The 14,909-nt window shown below is 43.7% G+C and overlaps 1 protein-coding gene across 1 annotated transcript in view; it reads right to left on the bottom strand.

The window, feature by feature from the left end:
- Positions 1-239: 239 nt before the first annotated feature.
- QSOX1 (quiescin sulfhydryl oxidase 1) overlaps positions 240-14,909 on the bottom strand; it is a 51,653-nt gene continuing 36,983 nt past the window's right edge. Inside the window, exons 8-13 of the mRNA XM_074222169.1 lie at positions 12,785-12,914; positions 8,248-8,370; positions 7,688-7,835; positions 6,913-7,089; positions 1,934-2,676; positions 240-1,165 (exon numbers count right to left, since the gene is read on the bottom strand). Coding sequence (XP_074078270.1) covers positions 1,148-1,165; positions 1,934-2,676; positions 6,913-7,089; positions 7,688-7,835; positions 8,248-8,370; positions 12,785-12,914 — 1,339 coding nt within the window. The 3' untranslated portion in view covers positions 240-1,147. The remainder of the gene's footprint in view (positions 1,166-1,933; positions 2,677-6,912; positions 7,090-7,687; positions 7,836-8,247; positions 8,371-12,784; positions 12,915-14,909) is intronic.

Below are 14,909 nucleotides of genomic sequence, written 5' to 3'. Positions count from 1 at the left end.
TGTGAGCAAACAGTTTAGGATAAAGGGCATTATAGCCCCTGGCGGCCCAAGCCCTCCCTTTGAGGTCAGACTCCAGGGGCTGGGACTCTAGGCCAAGTGACCCTCAGATTACCCAGATGACAGTGACATATTCCTGAGGACGCAAGTTTCACCAAGATTGGTTATTTCTTGGATGGCCAGATGAACTTTATATTCTCTTTCTTCTCATTAGCAAAGGCAAATAATACATAGACAATTGCTTTAGCAAAAAATAATTTATTCTGCAAATCCTTAGCTGTGATAGGCATTTCATAGACTCAGGCTGCATCCCTCCCGTCTCCATCCCTCCCTTTGACCAATATAGAACCTAGTGTCTCTAGGGAGAGGAAACCCTACCAGTCAATCCCAAAACCAAAACAGTCAATCATTGCCTCTTATCACTTTCAGGGGGAAAAACAGGAAGATGAATACAGGAGGACAAAACTCAAAATATGAGGTTCCAGCTCAGCAGAAAGAAGAAATGGCCAACTTACTCTCTCCCCAAGCCTTTTCCTTCATGCTAAGAGCTCTTTCTCTTGTGTAAAGCTCTCCTCTCCCATGATCACAGCTATCTATCAAGCCACCAGAAATCCACCATAAATTAATGCCAGTGCACCCTCCAACACCCCAAATCCTCCACCATACCTCTTAGCTACATAAGTGAGTAATTCCACCCACAACCCCAAGCAAGTCTGATCCCACCCCACCCCCACTACCACATGAGCAAAACACCGGTGAATTATTAGTGGCACTCAAGTTGATGGTGCTGCTTTGGAAAGGTTGATTGCCTTGGGAAAGAAAGCTAGCAGCAAGTGTAGCTGCAGGTTGTCACAGGAAATGTCAAAGCAAAGATTCCACCCCATTCTAACCCCCCCCCAAAACACATCCAAACCTATGCCTAAGCAAACTGCATAACCCCAGAAATTCTCAGGTTCCAATCTCAGACCAGACCCCACGGTGGTTAGCAAGATACTAGCCCTCTAAACTGGGGACCAGAACTTCTGAATTATGACTATTTTCTTCTTCATTCTTTTATTAATCCAAGAGTGATCAGGATTCCATTTTGGATAGGGTCCTTGGGGTTGAAGAGGCTGGACGGAGGCTCGTAGCAATACTGCCGAGAAGCTACTCATCTTCTAGCGATCTCCTGTCAGTGGAAGGGAAGAAACAAGTCTGCTTCAGTGTTGGGATATTCGAATGTTAGTGTCTAGAACTTCGGAAAGGGATCTGGTGTTCTAGAGCGATGTACTGGCAGCCCAGGAGGAATACAGCCTCGGGCCTCTCTGAGCTCCAGATCTCAAGGAGTATCTGGGAGGAGTATCATCGAAGCAATGATGCCATTCCCCCACATTCCCAGGAAAGGCAGAGGTGGGGAAGTAGGGGCTTCATAGGGGGCCTGAGAGAACCTAAAAACTAATTTGTGGCAGGAAGGTCATGAAATGATGGAAGTCCCTTCAGTGTTCTTATGAGTGCAGAGTGCTTCCCTCATCAGTGTTCTCCTCCACCTCACCTCCCAACAGAGTCACCAGATTCAAGTTGACCCAGAACCACTTTCGTGACATTTCTTTCCAGCAGGCACCCCTCCCTTTTACTCACAGTCATTGGTGCTGTGACCTTTCTCACTCCCTGCCCCCCTCACTCCCCAACCGTCTGGGAGCTCTTAAACCAGGGAAGGAGGTAGAGATGAGATGCCCCCCCACCCTACTCCCATTCCCCTAATGTGACCTCAGCAGCTCATGCTGTAGCTGGCTCGGCCCTTTCGAACCTTCATCCTCTCCTGGAAGTAGGTACACATGGCTAGGAGGCAGATGAAGGACAGGGCATAGAGCCCAATGCAGAGACTGACATCCAGATAAGAGAAGTTCCCCCCAAGCAGCCACAGCCATTGGTCGCCAGGCTGGACCCTAGCCCCCACCTTTCTCCTGTTGAAACTGGCCCGTTGCTTGACTTGGTCTGCACCTTCCTCCAGCTGCAGGGTCAATGTGTCTCGCTTGGTCAGTTTCTGGACAGCCTGTGGCTTGGGGAACAGCTCATGGACTCCATGGTCCAGGATTAGAGGTTTATCTCCATTGTCTGAGATTGGGGACTGGTCTTCATGGTCTGAGAGGGACTTCGGGTCCTCATCTAGGATCAAGGTCTCAGTTCCCTTCATCTCTTTATTAGAGGCCTCCCGATCTTCTGTCAACCACTTTGTTGGGAGTTCTGTGGCCTTCCTCTCCTCCGCATTTCCCTCTTGGATACTGTAGCCTTCTGGAAATTCTCTTGTCAAGCCATCTGTTGACATGACTTCTCTCTCCACAATTGGTGCTTCACTCCTCGCAAACCAGGATGACAAATAATCTGAAATCCCCTCATCTCCCTCCATGCTTCTCAAACCTCCTTCCAAAGTGTCCATTGGCTCCTCTCCTATTAATTCTGTAGGAGGGGAGGAATTATAATTCTCCAGCTCTCCATGCCACCTCCCAGGACCAGGTAAGGCTTCCTCAGACCTTGAATTTTTGATGACGATGTTTCGGGGAGAAAAATGGGACTTCAAAAATTTAAGGGTGGCGCCTAGATTCCACACAGGGTCACCTTGGACTTCATTGTGGCACAACTTACATAGCTCCACTGGTGGCCACTGGATCTTGGGGAAATAAGGGTCCTCACTGGGGGCACCTGGAGAGAGAAGTACACAGGAGAATGAGTTGTGGCCTGTCAATTGCCAGCAAGATGAGACTTGGGGATCAAAAACTTGAAATGGGAGTCTTGATTCTGACAGCCTGCCTACCTTCTAAGCCTCAGTTTCTTTATGTGTTTCTTCAACTGCTTTGTAAGGCTCAAATTGCTATAAAACTAAATTTTATCACATTATGGAGCTCCTCTAGTTTCAGCTCTTCCTTCTAGGGAGCTGACAAAGCATTAATCCCATCACTGCCTCCTAAGGTCCTCCAAGTCACTGATAGATTTATTTCTTTTTCCTTCTGTCTCATAAGACTGCCACAAAGGCTGGGACACCACTCTTTCTGAGAGTTCAAATGTGACCTCAGGCACTAAATAACTGTGTGACCCTACTCCACTTAACCTCTATCTGCCTCAGTTTTCCCAACCATAAAATGGGGATCACTGAAGGATTGTTGTGAGGATCAAATGAGATATCTCTAAAGCATTTAGCACAATAATTAGCTCCTAGTAGGCACAAAATAAATGCTCATTTATTTCCCTTCCCTTTTCTCTGTTTCCCTGGGAAGAACATAACATGATAGATTTAGAACTGGAAAGCATTTTAGAAGCTGTCCAATTCCATCCCTTCATTTTACAGATGAAGAAACTGAGGCCAAGGAAACTAAGTAATTTGTCTAGGATCAAACACCTAATAAGTGCCTCCGGCGAAATTCAAACCTGGGGTTCCTGACTCGAAGTTCAACATTCAATGCCATTTTCCCCAATGTAAAATGAAGGCACCTTGCTTTGCATCATGAGAGTGTTCCAGAAGGAGATAGTATTGCTCATTTTTTTTAGGTTTTTTTTTGCAAGGCAAATGGGGTTAAGTGGCTTGCCCAAGGCCACACAGCTAGGTAATTATTAAGTGTCTGAGACCAGATTTGAACCCAGGTACTCCTGACTCCAGGGCCGGTGCTTTATCCACTATGCCACCTAGCTGCCCCTTATTGCTCATATTTTTGAAAAATGTATCCTAACTTAAAAGCATTAAGGGAAATCACTCTTCCAAGAAATATGAGCCATCCTTTTTTGAGTAGTAGAGGGTCACTTTGTAAAGGAAATAGTTGATCCCAATTTATTTCTGTAATTTCTGTAAATTGAATTTTCTTCATGGGTTGAGGTGTATTAAGATGCCACTGGTCTCTCCCTGAACACATAAAAATATATACATACTAGCTCCAAAGAGGAAACATACACACACATACACACTCATGTAGTAAGTCCAAGAGAATCTCTCACTGGTCCTCACATTCTTATATCATATTAGGAAGTAGAGAACAGAGAGGTCAGGTTTTTCCTTCTAGTTTACAAATGGCAAAACAGCATCTCAAAAAAAAATCGAGTGATTTGCTTTTTCCCAGCACCCATAGTATTTAAGTAGAGGCTAGAGGACAACTTGTCAGAAATTCTGGCAAAGGGATTAATATAATGGGTAGGAAATGAAGCTGGATGGCCTCCCCTTCTAACTTTAAGATTGTGTGACTCATAGCTGAAAATCCTATCTATGCTTTGAAAGAGCTGGAACTAGGAAACCCAGAGCTGTCTGCACTGGGTTAGGCTGCCACAAGTAAATCACCTGTTCCCTAAGACTTTTTCAGTCTCATCTTAGTTTATATGCTTTTACTATTCCTCAGACACCATATCTTGAAATCTCATTGCTATCTGTGATTTATCCAATTAGTCCCCTCCATGCCACTTCTCAAATTCAATTCATCTTCCTCTCTGCTCAGCAAGATCCAAATTTAAATCCTACCTTATGCATATACTAGCTATGTGAACCTAAGCTCTCTGATCCTCAGTTTCCTCATCTGTACAATGGGGTATGGGAGTTTGGTAGGAGAATTAGACTTCATAGCTTCTAAGGTTCCTTCCAGCTTTAAAGCTATGATTTTATAGTCTATGATTCTAAATTAAATTTTTTCATTTACTAAAGGGTTTTGTCTAGATCTTTCCTTCACATAAATCTTGTTCTCCCTTATATCATAATTTTTGTGATATAGTTTTCCTCCCTGTAAGACAGTCAGTTCTATGACAAAAGGTTTTGTACCCGTCATTTAGTAAAGTGTCTGACACACAATGGTCGCTTAATAAATGAAAGTTTGTTGAATGAATAAAGGAACCAACCAACCAACAAACTTAAAAGCTGTGGAAGGAAGAGATGAAGAGATGAGATTTCTCTTCTCTCAGTGAGTAGGGGATAAGAGAAAGAGAGGGAATAAGTATTCAAGGTGCTTTTACAAATATTATTTCACTTTATCTTTATAACAACCCTAGGAGATAGATACTGTTATGATCTGTATTTTTGTAGTTTAGGAAATGGGAGCAAACTGAGGGAACTGAAGGGCTTAGGACAGCAAGTGGTTAATTGTAGGAATTGAATGAACCACACAGACTCCATTTTCTGACTTAATTCTGGAGCTAGCTCAGTGCCCTTTGTATTCAATTATGGGTCTAGTCCAATTTCTCTCTTGTGCAAAAACTTTATTCAATTGTAAGAATTGGGAGAAAACCTTATTGCATTGTGTGACTGGGAAGCTGGACCCTGTTATTTAGAGACCCTTAACCAAGGACCTCAGTTTGAGAAAACCGGCCCCGTGTTGATCAATCAGCTATATTTACCATGTTCCTTTGATCGTTTATAGACAATTTGGGGGGGGGGGGGAGAAGGGGACACTTCTTTTTCTGAATTCAGGGAACTGTACTGTTTTCTCTCCTACTCCCAACTTAGAAAGTCCCTAATCTTCCATTCAATTAGAAATCAGATTATCAAATGTTGTATCATTTCTATAATTAATTGATCTTATTTGATTAATTATTTTTAATATATGAAAGTCTGTCTTCCCCTGTATTTGGGGTCTAGACCTAAGCTGAGGAGGTCTTGTTCTGTTTTGTGGGGCAACTGATATGCTAGAAAGAGTTTGCTCAGTCATTTCCTCTTTTACATACCAAAAAAGAGAGGCAAAGTGACTTACTTGCCCTGGGTCACATAGCTGGTAAGTGTCTGAGGCCAGATCTAAATGAATTATCTCTTGATTCTAGGTCCAGAGTTTTGGCCACAGAATTCAGCACTGGCCCATTGGTCTTTACAATAGAACTGTGTAGAACACTGGAGTGAACACCCTCTAGTGATGGGATTAGGCATCTTGTGTCTGCTACTGCTCACTTCCTCCATGGATGGACTACAGTCTTTTCTGGGGGTAGGGATTGTCTACAGAATTCACAGGGAGTGGAAGGAGAAGGAGGAAGGTGGGGCAGGCAGGAAAGCCATGTATGTGTCAGTTTTTCAAGACCCACCAGATCTAGATGGAAACATTGGCTCCTGCACCACCTGCTGCCCAGTGTGCAGTGTCTCCAACCTCCTGGATCCCTGATCCTAAAACACCATATTTATATCTCTCCATCCTCACCCCCACCCAGGCACAGAGCTCCAAGGTAAACTCTCCATTGCTCATCATCTGCCCCAGAAGCAAAGCCAGAGCCTCCATCTGTCTTGTGGCAGGAGTTCTTAACCCTGGTTCATTAACTCCCATTGGGATTTTATGGGGTCTGTGAAACTTAAGTTAGAAAAAGATAATTACAACTTTATTTTCCCTTACTTCTAGCTGAAATTTAACACCTCCTTAAATTATGAATTAAAAAATAGTTATCCTGAGAAGGGGTTTATAGTCATCAACAGGTTGCCCAATGGATCCGTGACATAAAAAGAATGAAAAACCCCTGATCTTTGTTCTCCAGACCTTGAAGTGCATTCACCTCTTACTACATCCATCTGGTATGGGAGAAACGGCAAAAGGATGGTAAATGACTGGTCCAGTGTGTCCTAATTCTAACATAAGGCCACATTCCCTCCTCTAAGTAGGGCACAGATATTGAGAGCTGCATATACCACCAGGCCTGGTCGCTGTGTTGGTGAATTATGACAGGCTGTTTTTCTTTGTTACAAGGGATGGTTCAATTTGTGGGATGTGTTATAAAGAGTATAGAACTTTAGTATTTTTTTAAAGGCATTAATAAAACTGATAAAAAATTAAAGTGACATGTTATCTAAGGAAATAGGAGTCAAGGGGTCATAGCTTCTAGCCTAGTGTCGGACTGATCATCTCCCTCAATCTCTGCCCAGGAACCTGCTGCTACTTCAATCCTTTCCATTCTCCCATGGGGAGCTAGCCTTTCTTCAAATCAGACCCTTACCTGCCAGGCGAGCGTTGACTCGGTTGTGCCGGTTCCAGAGCCAGAGGATGGCATCATTCATACCCTTTACTCGGTCCATGGAGGCAGCTGCCATTTGCTCAAAGTGTTTGGCACATTCTTGACAGCCAAAAAAGTATTTCACATAGCCTCGGATAGCTTGGAGGACCTCCTGGGGATCTTTTGGGAGAGAGAACATGACCCCACTCAACTGAATGCATCTCAGTTTCTCCTTTATTTCTTCTCCTTCTCCAATACACATAGATTCTCTTCCCTCTACAGAATCCCAAGCTCTATTCCATTTCCCTGTCTGTCACTCAGAGTCATCTCTGATATCCAAATAGTAATTCCCCCCACTCTCTACTCTCCCTCCCCATCCCAGTCACTTCAGTACATCATCAGGGAACTAGGTTAACTACTTCCTGTGCTACTAAGGGACCCACGGAATCTCCATCTCTTCAAGTCTTAAAAAGTATGACAAATATATTGTGACAGTGGCATTATTTAGACTTAATTTGTCTAAAGATCCATTGGTCTTTGCAATAGAACTGTATAGAACGCTCGAGCAATGATGGGATTAGGCATCTGATCTCTGAGATCTCTGGGTCTCTGAGAGTCTTCCTCTCTCAGGTAGTGGATCTTCAGTCATCCTACCCACTCAGGATGCCTCCGTGTACAAGGGAACCACCCTGTTTGTAGTTCTACTCCTTCCTCCTCTTCCCTCTATCTTAGAGAAAGAGTCAAGGGTTGGGGGGGGGGGGTCTAGTTAAGTATTCACCTGCTTTTTCCTGAAGGTAGTCATTGCGCTGGGCTGCCTGGACTGTCAGTGAGTGGAACAGGGTCCAGAGAGAACAAGGAAATCCACGGAACTGAGGCTGGCTTCCCAGGCAGCCCACCCAGGTAGCTTTCTTAGGCAAAATATAACCCTGAGGCACAGGAGGATCAGAAGCAATAGGTCAAGAAACAAACAAAGGCAAGACAACATGCAATCAGTCAGAGAGAGCAGCTTCTTCTCCCTGCTAGAGCCCAGAAACGGAACATTCCCGGTGGAATTACAGCTACTGAACTGAAGATACAGTTTTTCTCCCCCTTACAGATTTAACCCCATGCATGGGAATATCTAGAAATCTGTCTTTGAAGAGTGAAGGGAAATTCAGTTAAGATTCATCATCATCATCACCATGACGGTGGTGGAAATGTTAGGAGGCTCTCTTAACCCCATCTAAATATACACTTTAGGCCAGGGATGGGGAAGTAAATCATTTCCATTCCCACTAAAATAGAAAAGACAGGGGGGGGGAAATGGAACCCAATGCCCAAGGACATTCATTCATTCACCTCTTTCCAGCTGGTCAGGGTCACATCCAAGGAGCTAAAGGGTATACTCTTCCTCTGCTGCCACTGTAACCACATATCCAGGTTATGAAGGAAGTTCCGGACCATGGGCTGGCCAGGGTAGTACTGCAGCAAGGAAGCAGAGAAGGCAAGGTGAAAACCAGAGCCTTAGGTTCCCTGAGACCCAAGAAGAGGGGCAGAGGTCTGCAGGAGGGAGCAGGGAGGGAACCCAGGAAGGGTATGGCCTCCCCAAGGCTGCTGTGACTCAAAACCCTAAGTATTATACATAGAGGAACAAAGCTTATTCCTCAGAATGATCAACCTGAAAAAAACTGTTTTATGTTGGGAGACTGGTGGAGAAGGAGGCAAGTGAGGAACTCTCTAAGCTGGAGGATCTGGCCTCAGTTCTGGTGGATCAAGAAGGAACCTCTTGGCTTGGGCCGATCTGTTCCTTCTCCTTCCCTCCCCCTTCCACCCCCAGGGTTTTCTGGAAAGTTTCTGATTCTTAGATAGAGCTGGTGGGGGAATTCACAGGCAGACTGTCCATGTTAGGAAAAAGGACTTTCTGCATAGTTATCTGACTTGATGACTGACTGCTTAGGAGAAAGGGCCCTTTCATTTGTATTCCAGTGGTTGCCATCAGGAAGGCCTGTAGCCAATCTCCAAATCTTGATCTTAACTCCAAAGAGTCTCTGAGGAACATGAAAGCTAGTATGACAATAAGTCAACTCAAATCTGATTAGTATCAGCACTCTGAAACCACAAGCACTTGAGGGAGGGAGGGAGGGAGAGGGAGAGAGAGAGAGAGAGAGAGAGAGAGAAAGAGAGAGAGAGAGAGAGAGAGAGAGAGAGAGAGAGAGAGAGAGAGAGAGAGAGCGCGAGAGAATGAGAACTACAAACTCAGTCAAAAGAAGACTGAACTCAGTAGAGACTGAGGAGAAGAAGCCAAGAAAGACAGAAAGAGGCAGGCTGATGAAATCCAAGTATTTAATGTGACACAGGGAAAGTTGGGAAAAGATAATACAAGAGAGGGAAAGTTATGAAGGAAGTGAGAAGGAAATGGAAACAGGGAGAGCTGTGAAACAAATCTAAGTCCTCAAGCAGAACCAGTTTGTAGTAATAGATACAGCAGCTCAGAGAGTCTGAAAGACCTGAGTTCAAATCTACCTATGAAACAAACTTGGCCCTGTGTAGGATCCCCATTTTGAGATCTAGAGAATTCTCCAAGTCTCCTCAGTTGCAGAGCATTGGTAAAGGTGGAGTCCCTACACCAGGAGCTCCCTACACTGATGATATCAAAGGTTTATTTTAAAAAACCCTACAAGACAGATCTAATAAATATCTTCAAATCTTAGGTTGGAGAACAACTCTAAGAATCAGGGGGCAGGGGCTACTAGAAACTATTCTCCTTTGACTCATATTCCCCATCCTCAAACATTGAAGTTGGGGGGGGGGTTACAAATCTAAATTAATGGGTAGAACATTGCTTAGAGGTCAACAATTCTTTCCAACCTTCTTCCTTTCTTAATATTGACTTGAAACTTTACCCCTTTCTTAAAGTAAAGCAGATTATCATAGAGGGAAAAAAAAGCTCAGTGAAATCCTGGTGACAGCATGCAATCTAGTGGTCAGGACTGGAATGACATCCTAAGAGTCATGTTTGGGAAGCCAAGCAGAAGAGAAAAGCAAGGGATAGTGGGGCTGCTTACTACTCAGAGACTGAGGAGGCAAGGGAGCACATTTTACTAGAAAACTAAATCGACAGTTCAGCCTAGAGCTCCTTACCCAGCATGAAGACTCGGCCATGGTGTCTCTACTGGAGACTTAAAAATCCCATTGGGCTCCAATCGGTTGACCAATCACTTCTTCCCTACCTACTGCCACTTCTGATCAGTCATCAATAGGCATTTTAAAAATCAGGCACTCTGGTAAGTATTGCTACTCATTACCAAGGCTGTCCCATCATCTCTGGCATGCTTTTTCCCAAACTTCTGACTCTTCCTCAAATCCCTGGCTTCCTGCAAGGCTTGGTCCAAATGACAAACACCTTGGGCAGGAGGCAGACTAAGCTCTGCCCCATCCACCAGCAAGTATATAGACATCAACTCTGTGAATGTGTGTGTGTGTGTGTGTGTGTGTGTGTGTGTGTGTGTGTGTGTGTGTGCGCGTGCAAGGCTAAGCCTATCTCTTGCTAAGCTATGGGTCATTTGAACATCACATAACCCTAAAACATTCACATCACACATATTCAGAAATGTGCACATACACACAGGTATCTGTTCTTACATATATGCACATATAGGGAAATATGTGTATTATGTGTGCTTTGAAGTATTTGATGTCTCCCTTAAAGGGTAACTAATTGTCTCTTTTTCTTTGTATCCCCAGGGTCTAACAAGTGCTTAAAGTTAAAAAAAGTGCTTGGGAAATACATGTTGAGTTGATTACCCCACAACTGGAAGGTTGTCACACCCTCACTGATCTCTCTTATATGACTGATGAGGGATTTAAGTGGAAAATGAATAGAACCTCTTAGGTCTAGACCTTCATTGCTTTGTCCTCCTTTCCTCATACATACAGTTGGCCTCTGTTCACCTTATGCTCAATCATCTGACCTGGGGAACAAGCAAGCAAGAGATCAACTGAGGCTGCAGTGTGAGGGATGTTGGCAAGCTATAAGGAAGGTTTTCCAGAGGGTTCTAAGAACCCAAAAGGATTACAGCAGGGAGACCACCAAATGGACTCCACACTCTCTCCTCTGCAAAAGGCAGGAGGATAGCTCAATGACCTCTCTGGATCCTCTCTAGCTCTGCCTCAGCAGAACAAATGGGCCTCTGGGGCTGCCAGCTCTCCCATCCCACTTCAGAGCTAGGCTGAGAAGCTATATTCTGGTAGGGCTGCTCTGGCTATAACCAGCAAAGCCGGTCTTCGACAAGTCCCATACCAGGACAGAGCACCCTTCCAAACACTTTGGGATCACCCTGGGGATGTCCTAGGACACTAGATGTGTATACACTTGGTGAATGCATCTGAGCCACTCCCTTAGACCAGGATGAAACCTGAATAGCAAATAAACCTGAGGAACTGGAAGTCTGAGGAAATGCAGATGTGTTTATCTTTTTTGGTGTATAAGTCTGGAAGGATGGCCCCAGGATCCTGGACTGGCAGGGTAAGCCTTGGGGAGGCAGGGTGGTTCAGAGAGCTGGGATATGCTCCATGGGTTGGCACGTTGGAATGCCCAGGCAGCTGACTCAGCGTTCAGCCACGGGCCTTTTAGCCAAAGCCCATATCTGACTCAGCAGCACTTAGTGGCAGGTGCTTTGGGTTTTAAGTAGTGAGTTTTGGCTGCCGTTCTTGAGACAGGGAGAAGAGGGGAGAGAAAAGGCCAAGGGTGGGAGAAGCAGAGTCAGCACTCAGCCTCTGGAGCCAGTGAAGGACACCACCAAGATTCTGGGCTTATTCTCTTGCCTAGAAATTCCAAGGAATTATATTGATTTTTTTAAAAAGGTGTATCAGGAGGAAACCTGGTGTAGTAAAAAGAAAACTGTTGGAGTCAGAGGAGCTAAGTTTGAATCCTGCTAGCAGGATTTGACTCTCAGAGGCTCAGTTTCTCATCTATAAAAAAGGGAATAAAATGCTTGATTCCCTACTCAATAAAGTTGTTGTGAAGAAAACACATTGCAAATCTTAAAACATTAAATAAATGTGAATGTGGGTGGTCGTTGCTGGGCCACAGGATTTTGAACTTCCCCACTTCTATCTGAAGGCTAAAATGGAATGTAAACTCCAGGTTAGATAGATAATAGACAGACCGACAGACAGACAGACCAGTAGACAGATTGGTTGATAGAGAGATAGCTAGAAAGATAAAATAGACCCACTAGTAGACAGCTGACAGAACAGACAGACAGATAGACATAGACATAGATTTTGAACCTGCAGAGAGAACTGAGTGGTTATAAAGCAGAGGTTTGCTGAAGCAATGTGGCAGAAGGAGAAAGAATACAGGGTTTTGAATGAGCATCTCTAGGTTTCAACCCAAGCAGGAGTCACCAAACCCTTTCTGAGACTCAGATTTGACTTCTATAATATTGCCCCAAGTTCTCCAGTTCTACCCTCTTTGATTCTATTTTGGCCAGGGTCTGGGAGGAAAGAAATCTCTTTTTTTCCCTTTGTCACTCATTAATACCTTATATCCTCCATCTAAGAATAAAGAGGTGTCTCAGGGGTAGACAGGATGGTAGCTATAAGGGTGAAGCTATTGGATAAATAGTTGGACAATTGCACAGCTTTCACATACAATGGACAAATTCACAGGATGCCAGCTCACTGAGCACAGTTTTTAGGGATTTCAGCTCACCAAGAAAATGGCTAGTCCTCCCTACCCCTTAGGGAGGGATCCTTAGACTCACCCAGGCATGTAAGGGTCTCAAGATGACAATATGAGCTGATAGTGAAGGGCAGTGACTGCCCTGTCAGCCCTGATTAATCATCTAAAGAGAATGTTAAAAAGGAGATGAAGGTCACAGGTCCAACTTACCTTGGCCAGGACTGACACAAAGTTTTTCAGAGCTGTCAGACGTTCTCCCTCTAGGACTTTGAACTTGCCCACCTCTATCCGAAGGATGTAGTGGAGAGCAGATTCTAGATCAGTCATGTAAATCTTGGAACTGGAGACAAGGATAGGAAGGTATTGATATTGGGGGGGGGTAATCTGGGATCAGCAGGGGAAGGGATTGAGTTAGAAAAAAGTAATTGTCCTACCTGGGGACACTTTAAATAATCAATGGTCAGGAAAATAGTTTTCATAGTCTCAAACATTATCTGTGTGACCAAGGGCAAGTCACTCTAACTCTTCTCATCTTTGAAAAGATGAGAATTCCTTTTAGCTCTAATTCTATGATCATACAGGGTCCTTCACATGATGATGATGATGATGATGATGAACAGCTAACATTTAAACATTGTTTTAAGGTTTGCAAAATGCTTTAAAATGATTTGTAACATTTGATACAATGATTTGATATTTGCAAACCATCTAAAAGAGAGGTGTGGTCCTCCCTTTTTATAGATGAGGAAACTGAGGCTAAGAGAGCTTAAGTAACTTGACCAGTCAGAATCACCCAGCTAATTGTCCAAGGCAAAATTTAAATTCAGGTCTTCCTGATTCCAAGTTGACTAAGCCATCTAGCTGCCTAATCAAGAGTCATTTTGTTGCTGGGTTAAGGACAAAGAGGGACCCACCTCCTTCCCCACACCTATAGGTGTTATTAGGGAAGTTAGTGTGGAAACCCACCACTTTACGATTTTTCAAGTGCTTTATATTTATAACATAACAATCCTTAGTAGGTTGGTGTCATTATTATCCTCATTTTTATGGATGAGGAAACTGAGACAGAGATGAAGTGATTTGCTAAGTGTCACATGGCTAGTAAGGTCGAATTTGAACTCACATTTTCCTTACTCCTCTATCTACTGGGTCTCCTTGTCAGCCATGTTCTGGGATCTAAACCTCTTTTAGAGGACTCTGGATGTGTGTCATGGAACACTATTGTTCTATTAGAAACCAGAAGGGATGGGAATTCAGGGAAGCCTGGAGGGATTTGCATGAACTGATGCTGAGTGAGATGAGCAGAACCAGAAAAACACTGTACACCCTAACAGCAACATGGGGGTGATGATCAGCTTGATGGACTCGCTCGTTCCATCAATGCAACAATCAGGGACAATTTTAGGTATCTGTAATGGAGAATACCATCTGTATCCAGATAAAGAGCCATGGAGTTTGAACAAAGTTCAAGGACTATTCCCTTTAATTTAGGAAAAAAACCAGATATCTTATTGTCTGATTTTGTTATCTTGTATACTTTTTGTTTCTTCTTTAAAGATATGATTTCTCTCTCATCACACTCAATTTGGATCAATGTATAACATGGAAACAAAGTAAAGACTGACAGATTGATTTCTGTGGGGGGGGAAGTAAGATTGGGGGAAAAATTGTAAAACTCAAATAAAATCTTTAATAGAGGACTCTGGGATTGGTCTTCCCTAAGAGGTTCGTTCATAGCTACCAACAATTGAGGAAGTCCAGCCTAATGTGGAAGCTGGTTCCATTCTTGCCTCTGACTTTTTCCAAGCTGAAGGATTTTCTAGGTAGCCATCCACCCTTGGGAGAGAAACAAAGGCTTCATTTAGCCTCTTTCCTGCTACACCTGCTATGCCTTTTTGGAGTCTGGGAAAGAAATCTGTAAAGGGAAAGATTCTCCCTGGGGCAGAAATTCATTCAAATGTTTGCTGAGTGAGTGTTTGTTGGCCTAAGAGAGAGTCTACAATGTAAAATCAACATAGAAGGCTTGAATCAGTCCCAGGCTGATTTATGAGGAATCACAAATCACTCACTCTAAACTGAATTGTATGATATGAGGGATATGAGTTCAAATTCTAACTCACTGTCAATCTACATGGAACAGAGAAGTCCCAGGGTTTTAACTGTTTGAAATTAAGTTAATCTCTCTGGTCCTCCATTTCCTCAAAGCAAAGCAATGGGGGTAAAATGTAAAAAGCACTGGATAAGGGGTCAAAAATCCAGTGCTTACATTCTGGAGATTAATTTGGAACTGAATCCAACGGACAAAACCCTTTGAACCAGTAATGCCAATACTAGG

The sequence above is a fragment of the Macrotis lagotis genome, chromosome 2 (genome assembly GCF_037893015.1).
Source record: "Macrotis lagotis isolate mMagLag1 chromosome 2, bilby.v1.9.chrom.fasta, whole genome shotgun sequence".
NCBI classification, from domain to species: Eukaryota; Metazoa; Chordata; class Mammalia; order Peramelemorphia; family Peramelidae; genus Macrotis; species Macrotis lagotis.
This window is presented reverse-complemented; position numbering and strand designations above follow the sequence as displayed.